General features: G+C 45.8%; 5 protein-coding genes across 5 annotated transcripts; 3 read left to right on the top strand and 2 right to left on the bottom strand.

Moving 5' to 3' along the window:
- Positions 1–4,587: 4,587 nt before the first annotated feature.
- F5891DRAFT_946365 (uncharacterized protein) lies at positions 4,588–5,678 on the top strand (the record flags this gene model as incomplete). Its single annotated transcript, XM_041374671.1, has 2 exons — positions 4,588–5,365; positions 5,404–5,678. Coding segments are annotated over 2 exons (1,053 nt in total), but the record flags the coding sequence as incomplete, so codon positions are not given.
- Positions 5,679–7,702: 2,024 nt separating this feature from the next.
- F5891DRAFT_1185037 (uncharacterized protein) lies at positions 7,703–8,337 on the top strand (the record flags this gene model as incomplete). Its single annotated transcript, XM_041366513.1, has 3 exons — positions 7,703–7,738; positions 7,793–8,089; positions 8,137–8,337. The coding sequence occupies 3 exons, from the start codon at positions 7,703–7,705 to the stop codon at positions 8,335–8,337; spliced, it is 534 nt and encodes a 177-aa protein (XP_041229653.1).
- A 6,123-nt stretch (positions 8,338–14,460) lies between these two features.
- F5891DRAFT_946423 (uncharacterized protein) lies at positions 14,461–14,673 on the bottom strand (the record flags this gene model as incomplete). Its single annotated transcript, XM_041374674.1, has 1 exon — positions 14,461–14,673. A coding segment is annotated over one exon (213 nt), but the record flags the coding sequence as incomplete, so codon positions are not given.
- Positions 14,674–15,026: 353 nt separating this feature from the next.
- On the bottom strand, positions 15,027–16,211 carry F5891DRAFT_1185034 (uncharacterized protein; the record flags this gene model as incomplete). The annotated part of the gene is made up of 5 exons (XM_041366512.1): positions 15,027–15,044; positions 15,095–15,309; positions 15,419–15,524; positions 15,579–15,824; positions 15,873–16,211. The coding sequence occupies 5 exons, from the start codon at positions 16,209–16,211 to the stop codon at positions 15,027–15,029; spliced, it is 924 nt and encodes a 307-aa protein (XP_041229651.1).
- Positions 16,212–24,915: 8,704 nt separating this feature from the next.
- On the top strand, positions 24,916–25,356 carry F5891DRAFT_1185033 (uncharacterized protein; the record flags this gene model as incomplete). The annotated part of the gene is made up of 1 exon (XM_041366511.1): positions 24,916–25,356. The coding sequence occupies one exon, from the start codon at positions 24,916–24,918 to the stop codon at positions 25,354–25,356; it is 441 nt and encodes a 146-aa protein (XP_041229650.1).
- Positions 25,357–27,499: the final 2,143 nt, after the last annotated feature.

Here is a 27,499-nt window from a genome sequence, read left to right as displayed (position 1 = left end):
CAGGGTTCGGTACTCGGGCCTTGGTACTCGAGATTTGGCATTTGGCAATTACAATTTTTTGTTAGTACTTTGACATATACATAATAGCACTTATGACATTACACATGAGGGCAGGAAGATATATGTACATTAAGTGTGTCCCCGTGCTCTGGTTACTCTAGGTGTACTGTCTACTGGCATTTGCAACTTACTCCGGGTCGTCCTCGTGGATGGTTCAACAGTGACTCAAGTGCCCCTCCTCCTTTTCTGTGCCGGCGGTGTGATACTCTCTTCCATTTCAACATCATCTCTAACCTCGCCCGTCGCATTGTCAGTTAACCCAGCGAGGAGGTCTCCCAATCGTGATGTCAGTAATGCACCTTTTTTGGCTGGCTTGGCCGGGCGAGGCTTTGGAATTGAACATGGGACTGCCGGCCCTCTGGGTGTTGGACCTCCCGTCCTGGGCTTCTTCAGCGGAGGTCTCCCGTCAGCCAGGTCATCATCCACATTATGCTCCGTATGATGAGTGGCACTCTCCTTATCACTCTCAGCTTCTGTCGATGACTCCCGAGGCCTTCAGATGGTAACCCTCTGTTGCCTTCTCACTATACGAGTCTGAGGAGAGGGCGAGTTGCCAGATATGACAGATGGTACCATGTCCCCATCTTTGTTCTTCCATGCTTTGAACAGAAATGTGGGCCCTTCGCCTGTTTCTTGCCGAGCGAGCCAAAACTGGAGCAAGGTAGTGGTGTCCCAAATTTGCAGCTTCAAAGGTTCCTTCAAGTCAACATCCGCCGGAAGATACGTCCGGGCCACGAAGTCATCCTGACTTTGTACAATGGCACTCCATGGCACAACCGCCTTGTCCTTCCCGGAGCATATCCCTTTGTCCATGCATTGAACAATTTGTCAGGTGATGCGACGACAAACTCACGATAGTGTGATGTAAGAAAGGCCCTTACTATGGCCTTCTTCTCCTCAAGTTTGGTGTCGGTGATGTCCAGAAGGAGTGGCATACCCTCCCCATCCATTTCGAGTTTGAAGGCTGGTTTTCGAATTCGTTTTCGACCTCCCTTGACCTGACGTCCTCCATCCCGTGCCCCGGCGCCTATCATTGTGATGCTCAATATGTTCAATCTGGTATACATGGTTCACACACTCACCGAACTGTTCCTGCGCATACTCCTGCCACACTGGCTCAATGTCCTCCCAGTCCTTCGTCTTCATGAAGCTGTCCCCATCTCCTAAGGCCTCATTATCATCATGCCTGCATGAATATTTTGAGACGAAAAATCTCCGTCGATGGATAAATGTACTCACATCCCGAACAGCACCTCGCCCTTTTCATTCTTCCAAGCCGACATCACAAACACTCTCATCCCACATTGCCTCCACATCTCGTTCAAAAAGTGCTCCATATATGCCGGACCCTTCTTACGAGCCACTTGTGCTTGTATCTCTGGAGGCGGACAGTTGTTGGACCACTCTTCGGCTGTTTCTTTAGCCTTCTCCAACTCGTTGTCGTCCAATTCAGCCATGACTCTCTTCACCGCCGCCTGATAATGTTTGAACATACCAGGATCTCCTGGCTTTACCCCGGACTCGTCCTCAATCCTCTTCAGCACCTCTTCACGTTTTTGCTGGTAGACCACCATCCTGGGAGTCCATTTCCTCCCATACTTGATCATGTCCTTCCTTTCCTTCTTTTTCTTGTTGTTGAACAACCAAGTCTTATACACCTAAGAGTTGATGAAAGAATGTGACGTTAAAAATTTAGTTTTTCAACGCAACAAAGAAGCCTCACCTGCTTCCTCTTTTTCCATTGTTTTTGGTCCAACTTCAGAGCAAACAACCTGGCCGCCCTTGCTATGGCAGTGAAAATCGCTCGCTTCTCACTCCTTTTGGCAGCAGTCCACTCAGGAAGGTAGTTCTTCAACTCCAAAATCTCCTTGTCCGTGAGCTTCTGAGACTGTGGTTGACACATCCTGTGTCTTCCGGAAGTCGTGTTGGTGGAATGACCTGTTCTTGCCATAGTGAATCAGAATGCAGAAATGGCTAAGGATTTTCAAGGTGAAAGTATTAATGAATTGTGCGAAGTTGAACTTTGAGCAAAGCCTAATGATAGGTTAATCGGCCCATATTGGACCCTGAGCCATTAATGGAAATGAATTTGTAATAAGCCAACAGGACTGCACCGCATCATATTGCAATAACAATTCATTACACCTGAGCTGATGCCTTGCTTGCAACATTAATAAACAAGATGAAGATAGGTAGATGCACCCCAGTGCAAAAATCTCACAGGGTGGAAGCAAGGGGCAGCAAAGGTAGGAAGACTTGGGTCAAGGTCCCACTTGCAAGCACGAGGCGACATGCCTACAGGTCCATGCCTAACTCTCCCCCGGAATCACCAACAATTCAGCCTGTTGAGGCACCGCCTCCTTGGGAAGACTTTCCTGACAATACTTACGAGCAGGACCAAGGCTCATTTGAGCCATTGCAACTCCCAAAAACCATGGCAAGTTCATGTACAATGTTGGAGTGTCATTCAAACTATGGCTAAGCATTCAAAAATACAGAGTCAAAATGACTACCTCAGGCAATGGCTGCCAAGGCAGGAATCATATCTACATCACCTCCTTGATCGAGAAGCTCCACCCGAAGACAGGAGATGCATCATCTGCCAACAGGATGGGGTGTACAAATGTCAAGATTGTCTTGGCGAGCCACTCTATTGCACGGGCTGTTGCAGGAGTCAACATCGTAGCAATCCTTTCCACTGGATCAGTCAATGGAATGGGCGATTCTTTGAGCGGAGTTGTCTAGCTCATGTGGGACTCATTATATACCTTGGCCATGATGGCAAACAATGTCCGGCGGTCACCGATCGGTGGAATTTGTTTGAAGAAGATGAACCCGAAGACCTGCTCGAGCCTGAAGATCTGCCATTTGTGTCCGGACCCGAGTTCCAGCCAAAGGAAAACACCATGGTCATCATGGACAAGTCTGGAGTTCATCGCCTGGAGGTTCGATGCTGTGAATGTCCGAATGCCATGAGTCCGGACATTCAAATGTTTCGACACGGATTTTTCCCTGCATCTTTTAACAGGCCAAAGACTGTGTTCACCTTCAGAGTGCTCAATGATTTTCTACTGGACAGCCTTGAATGCGGCACCTCGGCGATGAACTATTACAGCAAGCTCCGGCGAATGACCTCCAGCATGTTTCCACACCTTGTTCCGGTAATGCCTTACCCTCATGATCTACTGGACATCATATTGACAAAGCACATTGCAAGGACCGATACAGAGAGCTCATGAGGGTCGCTCAACAGTGGAGGCAGTTGAAGACAATGAAATGGCATGGCTTTGGCCATCGTTCTGATAACCCGAGCACAGGAGAACTTGCATTATTTTGCCCGGCATGTCCTCAGCCTGGGATTAATGTGCTATTGTCAGAGGATGAATCTCTTGATGAGTGAGTCCTATTCTCAACCTATGTGGCCTCCATAATAATACTAGGGATCCAAGCTGGAAATACACCCGGTCATTTGTGATGGACGGAAATTTCAAAGCCGAACATCTGCATCCCATTAAGCCATTCGATGAAGTTTGGCTGTCCGATGGGCTTGGATTCATGGTAGGAAAGGACAGGTATAAAATGCACCTGGCAGAGGCTGCTGACACAGTGGAAAAATCAAGCCGCAACAATCACCGGGCAGTAAATCAAGCTAATGCTGCTAGGCACAAGCTGGAGTCCACCAGTATCAGAGGAGTTGCCTGTGCCAGACATAGTTGCTTTGTCCCTCACTCCATGGTGGATTTTCAGAAAGGCGAAAGGCAAGCCACATCCACCATTCCCCATTCACGAGTTAACCATGGGTCACTTGCAGACAAATGAACATGGACTATGCCCTTTGCGAGGCTTCCCGGCACAACATGGAAGGCATCACCAGGGCTGTCACCTTCTATGATATTAATTGTCAATACAACAAACACTTTCGGGTTCGGGTGGATCGAAGTCAATTTCTAGAAATGGCACCACAACTAACCATCATTCCCGGAATTGGGTTGTGGCACGTTCATGGCCATCAGGACAGCTGCTATGTCCAATATGCTTCTAACTTTATTGAAGGCATTGGTTGGATCGATGGAGAGATCATGGAGATGCTATGGGCACGGCTCAATTTGATCTCCCCTGCTGCTCGGGGAATGTCATCTCCCCACCGAAAGGAATGCCTTGATTATCAGATGAATGACTCCAATTTCTGCAAGATGATTCGCATGAAAAGGACTCTATGCCGGAAATACAAACTGGCTAGGAATGGTATCTTAGAAAGTGGAAAGGCATTCGACAGACTCGATGAAGCAGCACCCTTACATTTGAAGACAGAATGGTTAGCCAGGGAGAGGATAGCTCAGTCAAGCAGATTGAATGATCCTTCAGCCATGGATGAATATGAGATCAATATCAAAAAGGGTACGTTGAGTTCCATTGTCTCCGACGAGGACTGAATTAATATTGCACTCAGCACCTAGCAAAAAGGAGATCGAGCTTAGATTGTTAGAGGAGGGTAACGCCCGCAATGCAGCACCCTCTCGCAGATCTGTGGCGACATGGATATCAACAGGGTTAGCAATTGAAGAGGCTCAGATTGCATTGCTCATTGAGGTCCGAAGGATCGGAAGAAGATCCACCGAGACACAGAGATTAGACATCGCCCGTCAAAGAGATCGGCTCCAAGGCCAGATAGATGGATTTGCTCGGTCTGCTCTAACACATCTCGGGGAGGGATTTGATGCAGATGATGAACCTAAAGACTTGGACGTAGACATTCTAGATGATCTCAATGATGACCCGGCGGATTTCACAGAGACATCTCACACATGGACAAACTCTCCCGAGCTAACTGTAATCCCATTGCCATCAAACCTGGGGGTTGATAGATGCAGACGATGCATGGCAGAGGATCTGATTCCCCTGGAGATGTCGCTTTGTGAAGGGCAGGCCAATGATGCCCTTCACAATCTCCGCATTTACCTTTGCAACAAGGCCATCCTGTTCCAAACAACCGTTAGGCAGGCCAATTCCCAGGCCCTGAAAACTCGAGCTTGGTCCCAGGTGACGTTGGTGCAGCAGGCAGTCTCCCTCCATGCCAGCATATATACAAAGACAAGGAAGCAAATGATGAAACTTGAGCTGGGGCAAGACCAGCTTCAGAAATACAAACCCCTGCTTCGCGAGCAACTCAAAATCAGCACTGCAGTGGGCGACCCAAATGCCCGAGGTCAACGAAATGAATCTTTGGCTTGGTTTTGGTCTGTTGAAGTCGACCTCGGGGGTCCTGATCAATCGTGGAATGAAGAATGTGAGTTCCTGCTTGCATGTCATATCCCGCGGTTACCTGACTGGACCCATGCCAAGTTTACCGAGTCCATTGGCTGAGGGCAAAGGCACTACGGGATCGATGGAGGGAAGAAATGCTATTGGTCACATTGGAGATGGATTGGACATGTAAGTTCTTTTTGTGGAAAACAACCATATGGGGCGAGCACATGCAGGAATCATTGGAGAAACGACTTCCGGGTCACGGATGCTACGCCGGAAGGCAATCCCACATGTATTCATTGCTGGCACAGGATGCGCAGGCAGCTTTTCAAGACCTACAAAACATGTTGATAGAGGCTGGAGATGAATGAACATTGTTTTCTCATGAAGTCCCTTTTTCCACATACATAATTGACGCCCAGGAATTGTCCGGGTCAGCCCATGTCGGAGTTTGAATTTTGTATCCATCCATCAGTGATTCTTATCTTCACATCTTGACCATCTTTCACTTGTATTGCCAGCACCATAGTCCTGTATTAGCCATGTCTGCATCTCATGCATCCACTTCTGGCACTCTGAATCCCGGAAGCCATTACCGACCTCTGAAGCTGAGCCTTGCAACTATTTCCTGCACATTGGCAATGGCTGGATCGCGCGTCCGTGCAATCATCTCTCAATATCGGACGGAAGCTGCCAACAATGGTCTATCTGCTGACCGGATCAAGTATTTTAAAGCCGGTGAAGGTACAACAATTCAGATGGTGAGTCTGAACAATGTTGGGTCTTGCAGAACCTAGCTGCTATTCGACCCTAAAGGGTTTCTGGACTAGGCTTAAGGCTCAGAGGAGAGGAAATATCATAGAAACTTGGTCAGCCCTCAGATCCATACTGGTAACTGGTGAAAAGATTCATTGATTATGTAAGCTACAAAAGTGCCAACATAAGGTAAGGTAAAAACAGTCTCTACAAGCCCAGCCAGAAATGAATCCCTACATCTCATGGGAACTTTAAATCATGACTGTCCCCAGTCATCTACCTATGCAAACCAAAGCTAAGCTAAACTTAAGAGAACTAACCTGGGGGTCCTCAAACACCTTTTGTTTCCTTGACGCGTATGCCAGGTAAACTGCGCCAGTGAGTGAGGGTCAGGCAATGCAATAAAACGATAATCCCCAGACTTTGCTTTTAGTACTGGAGGAGCAGCGATGCTAAAATGAAAAATGCGCGATGATGGTTGCATGGATGACAATGGGAAGTAGACGGATAGAAAGAGGCGAACGAGGGCTTCGAAATGAGTATAGGGTTGACTAGGTTTGGTGAAGAACTGAGGGAGATATGAAGGAAATGGTGAAAACGCGCGAAAATAGCGAAAACAGCGAGTAGCGAGGGCGCGGGTGGGCGTATCGGAAATCTGATCGGATGGATGGAAAGCGCGGAAAAATGCGGTCAGAACGCGCCTAAGGCGATGGGCGCGCGCTCACGGGGCGACGAGATATAAAGAAAGCGCAAAAATGGAGCGAAAAAATAGGGGGGAACGCGCAAATGCGAATAGCGAGCGAACGGCTGAGCGCGCGAAGGCGCGGATATGCGCGAATGAAAGCCATGAACGAGGGCTTCAAAACGGATATAGGGTCGATGGGGTTCTGAGGCGAAATGGGCTGGTGAAAGTGCGAAAAGTGCGGAGGTGCAAGAGGGAGGAGGAGGAAGGGGTATGGTGCAGGGCAACAAGGGCTGGTCCTATCAAAAAGCGGATTGGGGCAATGGATAGAGCCACTGAGGGATGGTAAATGGCCAAAAGAGCTAGATGAGACAGGCCTTTGAGCACCCAGAAAACCCTTATCTCCCCTCAACTTCTCAAAAATACCAAAAACTCGATATCTCCACAACTATTGCTCCAATTTCGATGAACCAGGGCTCAAAATGACCGGATGGACGAGGGGAATACGACCCTGAGTTTGCGAGAGATACGCTCGAAAAACGCGTGAGAAAAACGCTTATCAATGCGCTGGGGAGGAGGACAAGATGCTGAAAAGTGGGAATTGTGGGAGAAGCTGGTAATGAATGACTGTGGTGGGATAATAGGCGAATTTGGGGGATGATTGGTGAGCTTAGAGAGCCTAGAAACACAAGAAACCCTCGCGGTGGGCTCCAGTTGAAGGTACAACAATTCAGATGGTGAGTCTGAACAATGTTGGGTCTTGCAGAACCTAGCTGCTATTCGACCCTAAAGGGTTTCTGGACTAGGCTTAAGGCTCAGAGGAGAGGAAATATCATAGAAACTTGGTCAGCCCTCAGACCCATACTGGTAACTGGTGAAAAGATTCATTGATTATGTAAGCTACAAAAGTGCCAACATAAGGTAAGGTAAAAACAGTCTCTACAAGCCCAGCCAGAAATGAATCCCTACACCGGGCTGCAATGGGAGATGAATGTATGTCACCACTGCCCTGATGACTTTGTTGGTCAATGCTAAGAATTTGAGCAGACATTTGTCACACCACTCCTGCAGTACTCCGCTTCACAGAATATCGTGTCGGTTCTTCTGGTCCCTGTCACTTATATCCTTAAGTTGTATCCCATGCTGACCTGGAACACTGTTCCGGACGACATCTTTTCATTCCACCTCCTTTCATTTCATGATGAGCCAATTGCAGGACATCCGTCCCGGATTGTGTTCGCATATACATGTCCATGGTGGATGGGAAACACCACAATCCCTGATCAACCATGGCAGTGGGATGAAATAATGGCTTCCTGCATCTCTCACTACCAGTATTGGGCGGTAAGATGTCAGCTGAATTACCTTGATTGATGACTTATCTGTTTCAGCTTAATGTTGAGGATGATGCTTTGGTACTTCCAGAGAAGTTGAAAAACACTTCGACTCCACCACTCATGGGACTGAGATTCATCAAAGAACGCATGGAAGCATTGCTGGAGGAGCAAGATCAGGGCATCGAAGCTAAGATGGGAGAGGTGAAGATGTACACTGACATGTTAGAGAAATTGAGGAAAGGCAAAGGAGTGTAGTCCCATTCACTCTTCATTGTATACAAGATGTAACATATTCTATGCATTCAAAAATCTCACATTCGAGTCCCGGTGTAGGGATTCATTTCTGGTTGGGCTTGTAGAGACTGTTTTACCTTACCTTATGTTGGCACTTTTGTAGCTTACATAATCAAGCAATCTTTTCACCAGTTACCAGTATGAGTCTGAGTGCTGAGCAAGTTTCTATGATATTTCCTCTCCTCTGAGCCTTAAGCCTAGTCCAGAAACCCTTTAGGGTCGAATAGCAGCTAGGTTCTGCAAGACCCAACATTGTTCAGACTCACCATCTGAATTGTTGTACCTTCAACTGGAGCCCACCGCGAGGGTTTCTTGTGTTTCTAGGCTCTTCCAGCTCTCCAATCATCCCCCAAATTCGCCTATTATCCAACCACAGTCATTCCTTACCAGCTTCTCCCATAATCCCCAGTTTTCAGCATTTTGTTCTCCTCCCCAGCGCACTGATAGGTGTTTTTCCCACGCGTTTTTCAAGCGGATCTCTCGCAAACTTAGAGTCGTATTCCCCACGTCCGTCCGGTCATTTTGAGCCCTGGTTCATCCAATTTGGAGCAGTAGTTGTGGAGATATTGAGTTTTTGGTGTTTTTGAGAAGTTGAGGGGAGATAAGGGTTTTCTGGGTGCTCAAAGGCCTGTCTCATCTAGCTCTTTTGGCCATTTACCATCCCTCAGTGGCTCTGTCCATTGCCCCAATCCGCTTTTTGATAGGACCAGCCCTTGTTGCCCTGCACCATACCCCTTCCTCCTCCTCCCTCTTGCACCTCTGCACTTTTTCGCACTTTCACCAGCCCATTTCGCATCAGAACCCCATCGACCCTATATCCGTTTTGAAGCCCTCGTTCATGGCTTTCATTCGCGCATATCCGCGCCTTCGCGCGCTCAGCCGTTCGCTCGCTATTTGCATTTGCGCGTTCCCCCCTATTTTTCGCCCCATTTTTGCGCCTTCCTTATATCTCGTCGCCCTGTGATCGCGCGCCCATCGCCTTAGGCGCGTTCTGACCGCATTTTTCCGCGCTTTCCATCCGTCCGCTCCGCTTCCCGATACGTCCGCGCATTCCTCCGCAATCCGCATTTCTCCCATTTTCCGCCCTTTTCCACCATTTCCCTCGTTTCTCACTCAGTTCTCCACCAAACCTAGTCAACCCTATACTCATTTCGAAGCCCTCGTTCGCCTCTTTCTATCCGTCTACTCCCCATCGTCATCCATGCAACCATCATCGCGTTTTTTTCACTTTAGCATCGCTGCTCCTCCAGTACTAAAAGCAAAGTCTGGGGATTATCATTTTATTGCATTGCCTGACCCTCACTCACTGGCGCAGTTTACCTGGCATACGCGTCAAGGAGACAAAAGGTGTTTGAGGACCCCCAGGTTAGTTTTCTTAAGTTTAGCTTAGCTTTGGTTTGCATAGGTAGATGACTGGGGACAGTCATGATTCAAAGTTCCCATGAGATGTAGGGATTCATTTCTGGTTGGGCTTGTAGAGACTGTTTTACCTTACCTTATGTTGGCACTTTTGTAGCTTACATAATCAAGCAATCTTTTCACCAGTTACCAGTATGAGTCTGAGTGCTGAGCAAGTTTCTATGATATTTCCTCTCCTCTGAGCCTTAAGCCTAGTCCAGAAACCCTTTAGGGTCGAATAGCAGCTAGGTTCTGCAAGACCCAACATTGTTCAGACTCACCATCTGAATTGTTGTACCTTCACCGGACACCCAGGTCCTGAGTCCCGAATTTCGGAGGTCAGGGCTCGGAGACCCAGAGCTCGGCAACTGTGTTGGGTGTCAGGGTATCCAGACCATTGGAGATAGCATGTGTCAGTATTTTGCGTTTCATGGTTTATGTTGGGTGAATATGGAATTGGGGATCAGGGACTCAGTATTCAGAACAGTGTCAAGTCCCAGGTCACGAGCTCCGAGTGCCGAGTGCCGAACCCCGAGTCCCGAGTCCCGAATTTCGGAGGTCGGGGTTCGGCGACCCGGAGCTCGGCAACTGCTGGGTGTGAGTTTCGGGACTCAGGACTCGGAGCTCATGACCTGGGACTCAACACTGTTCTGAATACCGAGTCCCTGACACCTGATTCCATAATCACGAAACATAAACCATGAAACTTAAAATACTGACAAATGCTATCTCCAATGCTCCGAGTACCCTGACACCCAACACAGTTGCCGAGCTCCGGGTCGCCGAACCCCGACCTCCGAAATTCGGGACTCGGGACTCCGGGTTCGGCACTCGGGACTCGGAGCTCGTGACCTGGGACTTGACACTGTTCTGAATACCGAGGCCCTGATCCCTGATTCCATATTCACCCAACATAAACCATGAAACGCAAAATACTGACACATGCTATCTCCAATGGTCTGGATACCCTGACACCCAACACAGTTGCCGAGCTCCGGGTCTCCGAGCCCCGACCTCCAAAATTTGGGACTCGGGACCTGGGCGTCCGGAACTCGGTATTCAGAACAGTGTCGAGTCCGGAGTCCACAATGTCGGGGTTCAGGGTTTTGTTAAATGTGTATGGCAATAACAAATGTTAATTCGAGCATATTTATACATCTTCCCCCAGTCTCAAATATCACGTGCTGAGGTCCGGGTGTCGGGACTAAGTACCCCGGCACTCAGGACTCCCATATGTCAAGTCCCGAGTTCCAATTATCGAATACTGAGGCTTGCATCCAAATTATTTAGTCCCACATATCACTTGGGAAATGCTCAAAATTGAGTATTGAGGTCCGGATCACAATTGGTACATGGTATTCATTTGTTGGAATGTATATAGGTCACAATGCTTGCTCTTTGTTTGATCTTTCACACGCTGTATGGACCATCCACACTAGCCCATCCACATGATGGAACACCAGCATAAATATGAACAGCATCCCTCATATACCATGCCCAAGCAATCCGATCCCCTTCCACATCATACACTCCATGTCTCACAATCTTTCCAGAAAACGCAATCATACAGCCGGAATTGTACTTGAACTCCAGCTGAAGGTTTGGCATTGTCATCCGAGCATTAGAATAGTCCCCCACGGTGGTGAGAATGTCGAAGCATTCAGCAATGGACATGTGGTCTCGATGATGGGGGGTTTCCCGATTGGAAATGATGGAGAGGGTGTTAAACACGGATGCCCAGTACTGCAGGGCCTCCGGCATCTGTGGCAGATCCTTGCTTACTGCTATATTTCCAAGGTTTGACAAGGTTCTCAACCCTGCCCAGTACTGCTCAGGATGCATGACTCTGAGTGCTGCGGACGCGATGGCTGCTGGCCTTGCAATGGCTTTGAGGATATTCTCGCAGGAAGGTCCCTTCAATGATGCAGATACCTCTGGATCGGACACATTCTTTGGGATTGGTAAGTATGACTGCCGGAATCACCATCTCATCAGATCCTACCTCGTGTCCCTGTTGAAACCATGCCGGAGATAGATTGATGCATCCGGGAGTTGGTCCAACATCTTCCGAGCCCCGGTTGAACAACCTTTGATTAGTTCGCCAATTGCCATCAGCCCTTACACTTTTTTCGAGGCTTGGAGAGAGCAAATAGGTGGCATCCCTGATTTCCTTCTGTAGGTTCCATTAATATTCGATATCCATCGAGTAACAATGTATATTACACACCTGGGTGGTGTCTGTCAGGGCGTCTGGGAGATACCATGCAATGATGGCACCGGATGCATCAAGAATTATTGCAGGTTCATCGACCAACCTTTTGCCTTCATGGCCAGGAGGACACCTCTCAAGCAACCTCGCCTCTTTATGTTCATTATGCCCGGTGTCCTTCGGGGAGATCAATTTGCTATATCTTGCAATATCCATCTGCATCTGAACTGTCATGCAGGAATTTGAATGATAAATAGAATTTTCCGAATCTGCAGGAAGACCCACTGGGATTTTTAGATGCCTTTATGAGTACATCAGCCAAGCGATCGCACGCCATCACCAGATCAGTGTCTAGGTTGGGGGAAGGTATGACTGGGCCTCCTCCAGTCTTCTCTGCCTTGAATTTCTGTTCAGTATATTCCCCTGCTTCATAAGTCACAGTCAGGGCCCAAGTGCGCCAGATGTTTATGCTATCAGGAGGGGAAGGGGAAGAACCGTTCATGCTGGATGTTAATCTTGGGAAATCAGACGCTGAATGCTGGATGTCCGGACTTTGGTGTTATAGGGGGTGGAGATAGAGAGGATCAGATAAGGGAGCCATGGATAATTTTGGCCGCTGTCAAAGATGTATTATTATTATCCATTGCTCAATGAAATACTACCTGATTGGAAGTATGCTGGCCATCAGATATTCATTTGTCGACTCCCGGGTCCCGGTACTCGGAAGTCGGTACGGTTGACCCATATTTGGGTGGTCGGAATTTGGCGTCTCGTAGGGCAACACAAGCTTTGTACTGCCATATCAGGAGATCACCTGCTGCTCCGGGAACTCGGTAACTGTGATTTATTACCTCCTCTGAGTAAGGTTGACTCGCTGGTCATCAGATATTCATTTGTCGACTCCCGGGTCCCAGAACTCGGAGGTCGGTACGGTTGACCCATATTTGGGTGGTCGGAATTTGGAGTCTCGTAGGGCAACACAAGCTTCGCACAGCCATGTCAGGAGATCACCTGCTGCTCCGGGAACTCGGTAACTTTGATTTATTACCTCCTCTGAGTACGGTTGACTCACATTTTGGTGGTCGGAACTTGGCTTCTCGTAGGGCAACACAAGCTTCGCACCCCGGATTCCACATTCTGCAAGACAACCTGTGCACCATCAAAAAGTATTAACCAACTTATGTGGTGAGTTCCGGGTCCCGGAACTCGGAACTCAGTACAGTTGACTCAAATTCTGGTGGCCGGAACTTGGCGTCTCGTTGGGCAACACAAGCTTCGCACTGCCATGTCAGGAGATCACCTGATGCTCCGGGAACTTAGTAACTTTGATTTATTACCTCCTCTGATTTGGTTGATGTACAACTACCTCAGCTCCATCATGTCTACAATTATGATACACATGGGCCCACCCATCTATATTGTATACCACCCTCAGCCCACCTGTCTAATACAACATCCCATACAACACCCTCGGCCCACCCGTATAATACAATATTTTATAATACCCTCGGCCCACCCGTCTAATTTAATATGTGTCTGGGCCCACCCGTGAATGTGATAACAAGTACCTACCCATCTATCTCATACACATCTACCTTAATACACCCATCTGCATAATATCCAGCTACCTCGGCCCACCCGTCTACCTAATATTCATTTACATCGGCCCACTCATCTACTCTATATATTCCCTGCATGGGCCCACCCGCCTCCATCGGGAATAATTTGCCTCCCGGCCCATCCGTCATAGTCGAGAATATTTTTATCATGGGCCCATGGTCCGCTGGCCCGTATCATACGGGATATTATGCATGTCCGTTCTCTCGTATTATACGGAGATAGGTCACTGTAGTATGTGTTTGATCGCCCTCCAATCCTCGGCTGACAACTCATACTGGCGAAGTTCCCGTGTTTTTGCAACAAAGTCGTCAATGACTTTGCAATAATCAAGCACGCGACCTTTTGGGGAGTAAGTTGGAGTATTAATACAAGACTAAAACTGCGCACGGAGCATTTGATGGGTTGAAGACCACCTGGTCTTAACATCGAGAATCAGCATGAGAGCTGTCTGTGGCAATGTGTTGACCTCTCGGAGCCAAGCTTGGTGACGCTGAGGGCTTGAACGAACAGCGCGAACTATCTTCCGCAACTGGAAGATAAGTGTGTTAGTGTGTTGACTCCACTGGCAGTGATAAACTAGAACTTACCTTTTCGACGGCCGAATGAACTGCACGAAGCTCGGACTCCTCTTCATCTTCTGGCTGATCTTCTTGTGCAGCAACATCATTGTCATGCTCTCGACTAAGCAGAGCTGTTACACAGTCCTGGTAAGCATCATGATTGGTGTTTGTCTTGTTGGCCTTGATAGCACCGATGCCTTCCAATAACTTGAGCCGAAAGTGAGATATGCATTCAAAAATCTAAGAACATCATACCGATAAAGCTGCTAGATGTGTTGTGTGAGGCAAGCACCGTAATCATCCCCATCGAGCATTAAATGTGATGCCTTCCCTCGCACACAATGCTTGCAGTGCCTCACACATCGTGTCGTTGTTTGATGCATTGTCAGCCATTATTGCAAGCACCCGACCCTTCAGCCCGAAGAGCTCCAGAGTTTCGAACACTGCTTGTGCCATATTTTCGCCGGAATGCTCACCAATGAGCTCACAAAAGTCAATGAGGAGTTCCTCTGCATGATGGTCAGTGCAACCCTACAATTTCTTTCAAGGCACTCACCGAGCTGCCAATTATTTGTGATGTAGTGCATCACAATAGCCAAAAATCCGTAAAGATTGCTAGACGTCCAACCATCAAGCGACAAGCTAACATTGCAGTTCAATTCCGCAATCATTTTTTTCACGTCTGCAACTGTGTCCTCGCCCATCTTCATTACACGCCACTTCATAGCTTGACGATGAGGGATGTGAAGCGATTGTCATAAGTGAGTATACTTGAGAAGGCGACGAAACTCAAGCCTGTCAACTTCTTCAAACGGCTGGTCACATGCGACCATCCATTCAGCGAGAAGCTGCTCAAACATATTCTAATCCCAGCTGGCTTCCTGAATTGAAAACATGAGACTACGTAGATAAAATGTATAGATAGACCTACAGCGACTCGCTGATTCTGGTGGTTAAAAGCCTCGACAATATTGCTCGAGGCTTTTTCAAGCTGAAGCAGGTATTCAGCTGCCTGGGTGGGGTCAAGAATCTTTTTTCCCAATGCCATCGCAACCTCGTCTTCCGTGGGTGGTTCCACACGATCCTTGAGATATAGATAGAGTCGATACAAGACTGGAAAGTGTGTTTTGATGTGACTGATTAAACCTGCCATTCATCAATCAATCAAGTCAGAAGCCACCACGAAGTTAAATGTGATGCTTACCATTGAGACTACTTCACATAGCCTTTGTAATAGTCAGAATTTTGCACTGACCATGGTAACACTTGTAGTGTTTGTCACCCTTTGTTCCCTCAACGCCCTGAGCATTCTTATCCACCTCTTCATAAAAGAGGTAGATCGGGTTTGTGGGTCCATGCGGCTGGAAATTACAGGCTTAGGATTGTTACAAATGATGATAATATTGAAAGGTTACCTTTGGACGCTTCAGCCGAACATCAACTTGAGGAACTTGACTTGATGATGGCAAGAGAATGTCGCCGTCATCTTTGGCATCCTCGACATGAGCTCGCTTCAATAGTTGAAGTCTGTTGGCAGCTGAAGCATTTGCTGCAGCCTTCCGCTTGGATTTTGCGTTGGCTTTCTTGCGAAGCTGACATGCATTGGGATCAGAGTTGCCACCATGAGGTGGAACAGTCTTCATGGGCAAAACATCTGCAAGCTGCAGAACGTAGTCAGTAACAATACTGAGCAATCAAAAATGACTTACCTCGGCATTCAAGATCTCGGTGGTATCGCTCTCTGACCCTGATGAGGGAGACTGAGAACTGGACTCAGAGCCAGTGAAATCATCATCATCGGCATCCGAGGCCTCCTCAACTGGAAGAGATGAGAAAAAATTGTTGGGGTCGACAGCAGCATTTTGCTTTTTGGGGGCACGATGAGAACGGCGAGGGCGGCAAGTGGGATTGTCAATATCTTCACCTTCGGCCTGGATAAGTGCATTCATCTGCTCGGTATTTTTGGGACGTTTGCCATGACCAAGAACCTCCTGAAAACCTGGGTCGACAGCAGCAGGTTCAGCATTCAGGGTGCTCGAGGAGGCCATCGATCAAAGTTGTATTTTCCAAAGGTTGGAGCAGGCAAGTGCATGTAGGGGAAGGGAGCAGAACCTTGTGCATATTTCGATCAGCATAGTGGTCATTCCCCCCAGATCGGGCACGAGAATCAACAGAGTATTCTGGACATAAAAAACATTAGAACTTGATATATTATAGATCAGTGTGAGAGAAACATACAGGTAGGTTGATAATCTGCATGCTGTCAAAGTCATGGCCACTAGTGAGGAAGCTGGATGTTGGAAGTTCAGGAATAAGCACTGCAAATAGTGTCAGTGTTGCCACTAGTAGTAGGTCGTTGTCGCTGTCAATATCAAAAGAAGGCACGTGGCTGCCACAAGTAACATGACTCAAACACATTGGGCATTACACTATACTAATATTCACAGAACCGTATGTACCGTATGACGGCTATATACGGCCGTACACATACGGTGATATACGGTACTCAAATGACCGTACCCCATAACCGTCAAATGTGACCTGGAACCACCAATGGTACGGGTACGGTAACCGTACTACGGTCCCATATAATCCCATTGTATGGCCTACGGTGACCAGCCCTACTCCATACATCAAATGAAGAAGTGATGAGTGAGAGTTTGGGTTTTGATACAAAGGTTGTATTCACTTGAATAGGTTCTTGCAGGCTCTGTCTAAATTTGTGTCATTTGATAGCAATGCCAATTCTGCCAAATTGATCAGAATTGTGCCATAAAAGTGTTGGACACAGCCATACATGATGAAGGTATGAGCACAACAGGAGAAGCTTAGTAATAGGTAGAAGGATGAGTAATGTAGGGAACAACTAATAACCGGTAATGTCCGAGACGGACAAGATTTGTCATCGACTTGCAGACCATAGACAAGTCCGTGCTTACATATACACGGACCGGGTACTTACATTTAGCATACCTTAGTATATATACTGTAGTATTATTTCGAATAGGAATTCAGTCAATTTAATTATCTCAAAGTCTTCATTCAAATCTACACTAAAGTTTACAAAAAGCTGGCTATTGTCCTATAGTAGTCCCTCATCCTTAGTGATATCAGTCAAGAACCCCCTCAGAAAATTCCACATCACTTTGCACAGAAAATGTGTTTCTCCCTCCTCACTGTTGTTGTCGCTTTGACAGCATCCATGTCTGTCAATGCAGCAACTCCATGTCTGCCTAACAATGATAAACCTGAAGTGACTTGCCAGACAGACAGCAATTGCTGCAAAGGCTATCTTGTTTTTATCATAGCATGAGTATGAGTGGGTCACTGTGCATCCATGGCTCACCTGTGCACCTTAGGGTCCAAGATCTGCAAGGATTCAACCTTGTAGCCCAAGAGAGATGTTGCGACAGTGAGTCATGTTTCTGTTTTCACTTTGGTATTATCAGGGTTGATGGTAAAATATCTAGTTCAAAGCCAATCAGTAAAGTTGCTTGTAGATGGATGTTCATACTGCTTGAGCAATATGAATGTATAAACACAACTTTGATCAGCTTGCAAGCAAACTAGGGTGCAGTGAAAAATTATCCAGCTAGTTATTAACTGGGTTATTAACCCAGGAGATGGCAGTTAATTATTAACTGACATTTTTTAACACATATTGACAGTCGGCACGTGATTTTTTTGTCCAAGCTATAATTAATATTAACTGTCGAAAACAGGTGTTATTCACTATTGGTATCACTGGCACTAAGCCAGACATGTGAGGCAAGCTGCAACAGCTTGGAAACAGGAGCCATGTCACAAAAGCCAAGCACATTGCCTTCCAAGGGGAGCTTTGCCAGTAAAAGGCGAAAATAAGCTGCTGCAGAACTCGGAATAAGGCCATCATGAACTGTTTTGGATGGAACTGAGGTGTTGAGAACTGAACCACTCATAGCTGTCAAATCTGTAAGGAGGTCTGCAATACAAGCAAAAAGTTAGATCAGTAGAATTTTGATTGACATATCTATTATCCCAATCACTCCGTCGTCCAACACTCCGAAAAATGTTCCTGACATATAAGTATGATTCAGGTGCAACCCAATGGCTGGAATGACATATTTGTGTCAGTATGAGATTCTATGAGCCTTTATCCACCCAACACAAGGCAAATCAGGACAAATTTGATATAATGGCATGCCTAGGATGCCATGGTAGGACATGGTACATTATTTACAGTTCTTGACTGGCGTCCCTCCAGTGTTGAATTATTTACAGTTAATAACCCGGTTAATAACTCGGTTAATTAACTGCTGTTAAAAATTATTGAATTTTTCACCGCACCCTAAAGCAAACCGACCATGAGCATATTCCAAGGTGTGTTTTTATAGAAAACAAATGTTGCAACTGGCAGGTTTCAAACCTGCATGATCCAAGAGAAACAGATTTTAACTCTTGTGATTACTTGACAATTTCATCTTTGGTGGGTTTTGAACCCACACAGACAGATTTAGATTCTGTTGTATCAACTGCTTGGCTAAGAACAGTTAGATGCACCTTCAATGGACCCATTCACAAGTGAATCCTCAAGGCATATTCATCTGCATTTTGTCAGTTCTTTCAATAATATGGTCACTGTGATTGATTCTCTTATTCTACTCTTATTACAAAAGACATCAGACTTCTTCTGGGCCTCTACTTCAAGACCTGTTTATCCAGCAATTGCTCAAAAAAAGTGCTGATGGCAGACCACCACAGTGGGCCAATGATGTTTGTGATGCCTTGGGATTAACAACCAGGTCATGAGTAACAACTGACAATGGAAGGATTCCCGCTATGGTAGTAGTGGGTTTTTCTGTGCTATGGCCATGAGGACCTCATTGGCCAAATTTTTGGGTAAAAATGCATTCCTGTTTTAAATGGCATTTTGTTCACATGGTCATGAGAGACTAATGTGTGTTGTGTCTGCATATGTTGATCTTCTTTACTGTTGTAACTGTCAACTACTATGTTTTCTATTTATTACAAAGTCCTTGGATCTTTTGCAGATGTTCCTGCTCTTATTTGTGTCAATGGTGCGAGTTCTGATTCCACCATCTCATCGTCTTTTCTGCACAATTTCAATGTGCCGCGCTCTGTCATCAATCATGATGGAGTTGCTGTGGAGTTGACTTCTGGTCTGGTGCGCATTCCTACTGTCAATGGTTGGTATAATTCTCAACAGACATTTCACCCCATTTATCTGGATGGATATGATATTGAGCTTGGCCGTGATTGGCTTGCATTCATGAATGCGAAGTTTGATGGCTCTTGAAGAATGATTTATCCCATCTTCTCAATGACCTCCATTGACATGTCAAAAGATGATTCAGTGTAGGACTGGAAGTCCTTGTAGCCTCGTAAAGGCTATTTTTGCAGTATCCCTCAGCATTCTATTGCTTTACTATATGAAGTGCAGCTTTCCTGTGAGCCACATGCATTGGCTGCTACTTTCCTGTGATGGCTGCAGTGTTCCCACCTGCCCACACAGCTACACTTAGCCACACTTTCTTGCACTTCATCGGCCAACATTTCGCATCATCTGTCCATGTCCAACCAACCCAATGGTACATTATTCCATGATTATGTTTACATATCAGACCATTTCCACATTGCATCACCTTTATTTCATCATAGACCCTTGTTTACATATAGTCTTACATACCTAACTCAGTAGTGCATTGGCTCAGTGTAGAAACAACAATACAGCAAGGCACGAACGAGGCTCCTGACTGTATCTATAAATGTTGTAAGGTCATGCGTTACCTAGTCTGCTATACTTGAGAAGACAAGTGTGTTCAACCCTAAAGGGGAAGCAAGTGCAGCAAGGATCTAGTGATATGCACTGAAGGTGCTACTGTTCAGCCAATGTGAAGTGTGAGAAAGCACAGGTGCATGCAAGGCACGAAGGTGCGGGAACACGCATGTGTGCTGTGCAAAGTGCAGGAAAGTGCGCACGTGTATGTGGAGATGAGTAAGAGTAAGAGTAAGAGTAAGTTTGCTTAAATGATGATATGATGTAAGACAAGAGAAGAGAGATGCAAAGTGTAGACAAATAGATTTCTACTATGTTCTGCTAGGTAGATAGTGGGTGTAAGTTAAGTAGGAAGTCAAGTTGGGTAAAGTCAGTTGTGTCTCATGGTATGTACTGCTGGCGCTTATATATGGTACCTAAGCGCTGTCATGCGGAGCTGAAGCACTACCGAGTAAGGTATGTAAAGATATATATAAGTAAGGGTCCATGATAAAAATAAGGTGGAACAATATGCAAATAAGGGAAACAGAAATATATGCACTAGAGAGCTTGGTGGACAGTGGATGGATGCATTCTGGATGGCTGGCGCTATAGGGCGCTCAAGCGTGGGAAAGTGCGCGCGCATTTACATCGTGAAGCGTGGGAAGAGTGCGCGCATGGCGCGGGAAAGTTGCGCCTCATATAGAGATAGCTGTGGGTAGCACACAGAGTGATGCTACAAGTTCGTGCTGTATACTCCTTGGTGAAAACTGCCACACCACACCATAAGAGGCATGAGTCTCTACATCGGTTCTGCATGACAGCGCTTAGTGCAATACTTAAACACTAGCAGTACATATCTTTCAGTAGCTTGTTTTCCGGACATTCCAGTAGCAACTCCCATTAGCCTACAGTTGGTAGCTATTGTCAATCAGTATCTGTTTACTGCCCGCACTGTGTCCATTACCAATCTGTTTTGCGTCTATTTCTGTTATCTATCATCACTATCATCATCCAAATCACCTGTGCTGCAGCTGCATTTTCCTGTACCTTCAGCTATCGGCCACTGCTTCGTTCCTGTGTGCACACCTGCCGCTTTTCCCACACTTTGCATCAGCCACTAAACAGCACCATCTGTTCTCATTTCTAGACCTTTGCTGCACTAGCTTCCCCTTTAGGGTCGAACACACTTGTTCTGCAAGTATAGTAGATTAGGTGTTGGACAACCTACAACATAAAGATATCAGTTTGGAGCCTATAGCACCACTCTGAGTTGTAAACCTACATCGGCCATTGCAGGATTCTGTAAGCTCATTGCTTACTACAAACAGCCACATCACATCATTGCTTACCATATATCATATCACATGACTCTTCCCCTTATATTCCGCCACTCTACGTCATGTAGAAGCAGACTTGGTATAGGACTGGAAGTCCTTGTAGCCTTGTAGAGGCTATTTGTGCAGTATCCCTCAGCATCCTATTGCTTTACTATGTGAAGCACAGCTTTCCCGTGACCCACGCGCATTGGCCGCTACTTTCCTGCTGAAGGTACAACAATTCAGATAGTGAGTCTGAACAATGTTGGGTCTTGCAGAACCTAGCTACTATTTGACCCTAAAGGGTTTCTGGACCAGGCTCAAGGCTCAGAGGAGAGGAAATATCATGAAAACTTGCTGAGTACTCTGACTCATACTAGTAACTGGTGACAAGATAACTTGCTTATGTAAGCTACAAAGTGCCAACATAAGGTAAGGTAAAAACAGTCTCTACCAGCCCAGCCAGAAATGAATCCCTACACTGCAATGGCCGCAGTGTTCCCATGCGTGCACACAGCCACAGTTAGCTGTGCTTTATTGGCCGACATTTTGCACCATCTGTCCATGTCCAACCAATCCAATGGTACATTATTCTATGATTATATTTACATATCAGACCATTTCCGCATCACACCACCTTTATTTCATCATAGATCCTTATTTACATATAGCTTTACATACCTTACTTGGTAGTACGTCAGCTTGGCCTCACATGACAGCACTTAGTGCAATACTTAAGTGGTAGCAGTACATATTATTCAGTAGCTTGTTTTCCAGATGTTCCAGTAGCAACTCCCTTTAGCCTACAGTTGGTAGCTATTGGCAATCTGTATCCATTTACCACCCACACCGTGTCCATTACCATTCCGCTTTACATCTATTTCTATTATCTATCATCTCTATCATCACCCAAACCACTTGTGCTGCAGCCACTTCACAGCCGCATTTTCCTGTGCCTTCAGCTATTGGCCGCCACCTCATTCCTGCGCACGCACCCGCCACTTCATTCCCATGCTGTCTTCTTACATAGATGATCTATAGATAAACACCTATAAAACCAAATATCTCCACAGTCAGTGATTCAGACAAATACCAATGACTGATAATGTGGTTGTTTGTGGGTGACTTGTCTTTGCTCCCAAGGTACAGTCAGCAATGTATAGCTCTGCACAAAAGTTAGCAGTCAATCAAGCAGTCAACAGTCAATCCAACAGAATGGCTATGAAACACAATGATAACAGAAACAGAACCCAATTGGTTAGTGGTTGATAACAACAACAACAACACAACAGCAAAATATCAAGAAACACAGTCACTCTAACAAACAACAACACAGTCAGACCTGCTACAACAGAAGTGCAAATACAATCACAATCATGGAGACTGTTAGCAACAATGATCACAACACACAGAGACAGCGATCACAGAGATGGTCAGCACACACAGTCACCAACACACCACACACACACTTTGAGAGACAGAGAGAATGAAACAGCGAAACAGAGATGTTAGTTCCACAGTCACGAATCTCAGACATGTTTCCAGAGAGACAGATAAAAAGAAAAACAATCTCAGAGACAATCTCAGAGAGAGACACAGGCACAGACACAGAGAGAAAAAAAACAGAGAAATAACAGAAAAAAAATCAAAAGAAACGAAAGACAAAAGAAAACTAGTCTTGCTAGTCATCAGACACAGTGAGCTCAAGGTATGTGCTAGATGTTCAACACAGTGAGCTCAAATATGTTGTGCTGGTTGTTGAGCACGGTGAGCTCCAACCTTAAACTACACTTGCTGAATGCTGATTCACACTTCATTCACAATTTTATTCTGAGAGGGTAAAAGTGGCACTTGGGCATGTATTTATTGGGCAAGAAACAGCTCCTTATATAGACAAATTGGTGGCTGTACTATTAGTTTCTCGTACTTAAAGTTGTAACTTGACTGTGATAGTACCAAGTCACACAATATCTTTGAGTCAAAAGGTAAATATTCATAACTCTTGTTGGTATAATGATGAGTCAGCAAGAGCTGTGTATAGCCCATGAGTCAGGTGACCTTTGATGACTCAGCTAGTCAAGAGTGAGCAATGATTACATAGTGTGTGCATATGTTTGTGCAGTCTGTGGCTGATAAATTGATTGGTAGCATAATGACATAAGACACATATTTAAGGATTTGTAAGCTTTCCCACAGGGTAACCTCATGCAAACATATTTTTCATAGTCACCTGATATGTGTGAGAATCTTTCTGAGTCATCCTCATGACTGACTAAGCAAAACTCATTGCAGAATTAAATGTACAAAAATATTCAGTCCACTCATGTACAAACTTGAAAAATGAAGAAAAAGACGAAAAATATTCCCTAGCCTCAGTATGACTTCAGTTCAAAGGGAAAAATGGTTTCATAGTAAATTCTGGGGTACAGGACTCATGGAAGAGTATCAGTCGTCCATGCACTGAACCAGTTTGGTGCAGGTCAGCGCACGCACCCACCACTTTCCTGCGCTTCACATTGGCCACTAAGCGACACCTTCTGCGCTCATTTCTAGACCTTTGCTGCACTAGCTTCCCCTTTAGGGTCGAACGCACCTGTTCTGCAAGTATAGCAGACTAGGTGTTGGATGACCTACAACATAAAGATCTCGGTGTAGAGACTCATGCCTCTCATGGTGTGATATGGCAGTTTTCACCAAGGAGTATATAGCACCAACTTGCAGCACCACTCTGTGTGCAGTCCGCAGCTATCCCTATATGAGGCGCAGCTTTCCTGCGCAATGCGCGCTTCGTGATGTATATGCGCATGCGCTTTCCCACGCTTGAGTGCCCTATAGTGCCAGCCATCCAGATGCATGCATCCACTGTCCTCCAAGTTCTCTAGTGCGTATATTTCTGTTTCTCTCATTGTATATTATTCCACCTTATTTTTATCATGGACCCTTACTTATATATATCTCTACATACCTACTCGGTAGCGCTTCGGCTCCGCATTACAGCGCTTAGGCGCGCTATATAAGCGCCAGCAGTACATACTACTCCAAAAACTTTTTTTACCACTGAACACCACCTCTCACTTTACCTACCACTTACTACCTAGAAAGTCGCAGTAGAAATCTATTCCTCTACACTTCGCATCTCTCTTCATTTATCTTGCATTATATTATCACTTAAGCTTAGTCTCTCTATCATTTCCACACGTGCACACGCGCGTGTTCCCGTGCCTTGCGCGCACCTGCACACTTTCTTGTGCTTCACTTCAGCGTGTACCTCTAGATCTTTGCTGCACTCGCTTCCCCCTTAGGGTCGAACGCACTTGTCTCCTCAAGTAATGCAGACTAGGCAACGCGCCACCTTACAAACATTTATAGATACAGTCAGGAGCTTCATTTGTTCCTCACAGTATTGTTGTTTCTACATCAGTTTGGAGCATACAGCACCACACTGAGTTGTAAACCTACATTGGGTCTCGAACCAACCATTATCTGCTCATCCATGTTATGTTCTACAAATACACCATTTTGTTCTGTTATCATGTTCGATTCATCCTGACTGTTCCCTGCCATTTCCCTGGTGAGGTTCCACTTTTTTTTTAACATCGACAAAACTGGTTGATTGTTTCATCCCTTTCAAAACCGCTGGGCCTCTCACCCGATAACTGACCTGTCAAACTGCCTTCCATGTGGAGGGAACCCACTGTCTCTGAACTGCTGACTATGCGACAGCATGCAAAGAACCAGAAACAACAGACCCCAACACAACAGTATCCTCCAGAACCACCTTCATCTCCTCTTTTGTCCATACCAGACGACACACCCACCACACATACCACACCTACAAACACATATCACAACTCCTCCTCTTCAGATTCTGACACCAATAACACACATATACTCTACTCCCACAATTACAAGATGACCAAATCTGCGAGAGTGGAACAGGCTGCTCCCAGCAAACTGCCAAAACTATTGGTGGGCAAGCTGATGCCTGAGGTAGCTCATGACTGGGACAATGCCTGCACAACATACTTCATGCACAAAACAATTGCAGCTACAGACCAAGTCAAAATGGTAGCATTTGGCATATTGGACGCACACCTACATATCTGGTACCTTGCATAACATGTCGTGTTAGATGCAGGAACATTCGAAGAATATATGACAGCACTCAAAGATACTTGGTTAGAGAGTCACTGGGACACCAAACTACATAGGAAAGTCCTAGGTTTGCAACAAGGCACACACTCGTTCTATGAGTGGGCTTTAGAATTGCAAAACCAGAACACTCTACTATATGGTAATATGGTGCACCTCACCAACACTCAACTATACAACCAACTCGAAGTGAACATGTGTGAAGAGTTAACAATCCTCGTACTCAGAGCTAATCTTGCTGACAACTTAACCCTCAAGACGTGGATCAAAGAGGTCAAGCACCTGGATGACAAACATCTAGAGGACCTCGCGTCACATAAAAGAATCACCGAAGATATATACAAAACTTCCAAATGTAACATGTTCTCAAACAACAAGTCTTCATCATTGAAGACTTATAACCCCTCCTCCTCCTCCACCTCACATTTAGGATCTCTCACAGAAACAGAACACATGCTACTAATGAAGCACAGAGGCTGCTTCAAATATTGCAAGTTTTATGTTTCGCACCAATCAAAAGACTGTACCGATGGCGCACCAGATGCCTCAGCCCACAAGACACTCACTGAATTGGACACTCTCACAGCCAGACCAAAATCAAGGAGTGTAGCCACTGTTGGGCCTGTAGGCGCCATCATGCCATTGACAGTAATTGAAGAGGGATCTGACTCTGAGGATGACATGTATGTCGCCCCATTTAAAACTAGCCACCTTATTTGGCCCTGTCTCTTGACAGGGCCCCTTTGCAATTCTTTCGAGCATGTCGATGCATTGATTGATTACGGGTCGCATCTACTTCTGATTAATGAAGACATTGTTAAACATCTTGGCCTGCATAGGCAAAAGCTTCACATCAATATAGAGGCAAACTCTGCCTTCACCAATACCTCTTCTACTTCTCTTTCACATTGTGATTCTGTTTTTTCTTGCTCTGACTACATTCTATTATCCCCTTCTACCATTAATTGTGAATGGACCTCATGCACCATACATGCTATTATCGCGCCAAAACTTGCTGTTCTGCTCCTCCTTGGAGGACCCTTCTTATCACATAATTGCCTTGTTATAGATCATGAGACTTGAACATGTATCACCAAGAACTTGGAATATGACCTTTTGAATCCACCAACAAGGAATACACATATGAAGGCACCAGCTCCATCACAACAACAAGTGCTTCAACTATGAAAGGACATTATGAAGGAGCTGAAGAGTGTACTGAACGGCCAATACAAGGAACATGAAAAACACACGTTGACCAAAACTAAAAACATCGCTACTGTACTTCATGAACACATCAACACCTTGGCCTTCATCAAGAACAATAAAGAACATCTTGAACAACTAGATAAAGAGATGTGTCACAAATGTGCAGATAGATTCCCTGAAGACATACCACACATCGACAACCTTCCAACCGATATCGTGCATCATATTGCCTTAAAGGACCCAAACAAGGTAATCCAATGCAGAAGGTATAACACGCCAAGGAAATACAGGGAGGCTTGGGATGCCCTACTGAATCAACATATCACATCAGGACATCTATGACCGTCCTCAAGCTCATTTGTATCGCCAGCATTCCTCATACCCAAGAAGGATCCAACTGCTCTACCACGCTGGGTTAACAATTACCAAGCTCTGAATGTGAACACCATACTTGACAATCACCCCCTACCACACATTGATGAAATTCTACGTGACTGTGCAAAGGAAAAAATATTCAGTAAAATTGACATGACAAACTCTTTTTTTCAGACACGTGTACACCCTGATGATATAAAATATACAGCAATCGATATGCCTAGAGGACTACATGAATGGACCATTATGCTGCAAGGTGGTAGGAATGCTCCGGCCATGCACCAGCAGAGAATGTTCATCACCCTTCGAGGACTGATAGGAAAAATTTGTCATGCTTACTTGGACGACATAATCATATGGTTGCAGACTGTAGCGGAGCACATACACAACATCAAGCTTGTTCTAGAGGTGCTATTGAAAGCCAGCTTATTCTGTTCACCAAAGAAGACTGCGCTCTTCTGCAATGAAGTCGACTTCTTGGGACATCACATTTCCGCTTTGGGTATCAAGGCAAAAGTGAAACACA

The sequence above is a fragment of the Suillus fuscotomentosus genome, assembly GCF_016647785.1.
Source record: "Suillus fuscotomentosus strain FC203 chromosome Unknown F5891scaffold_11, whole genome shotgun sequence".
NCBI classification, from domain to species: Eukaryota; Fungi; Basidiomycota; class Agaricomycetes; order Boletales; family Suillaceae; genus Suillus; species Suillus fuscotomentosus.
The sequence above is the reverse complement of the archived record's forward strand: the minus strand, read 5'-3'. Positions and strand labels throughout refer to the sequence as shown.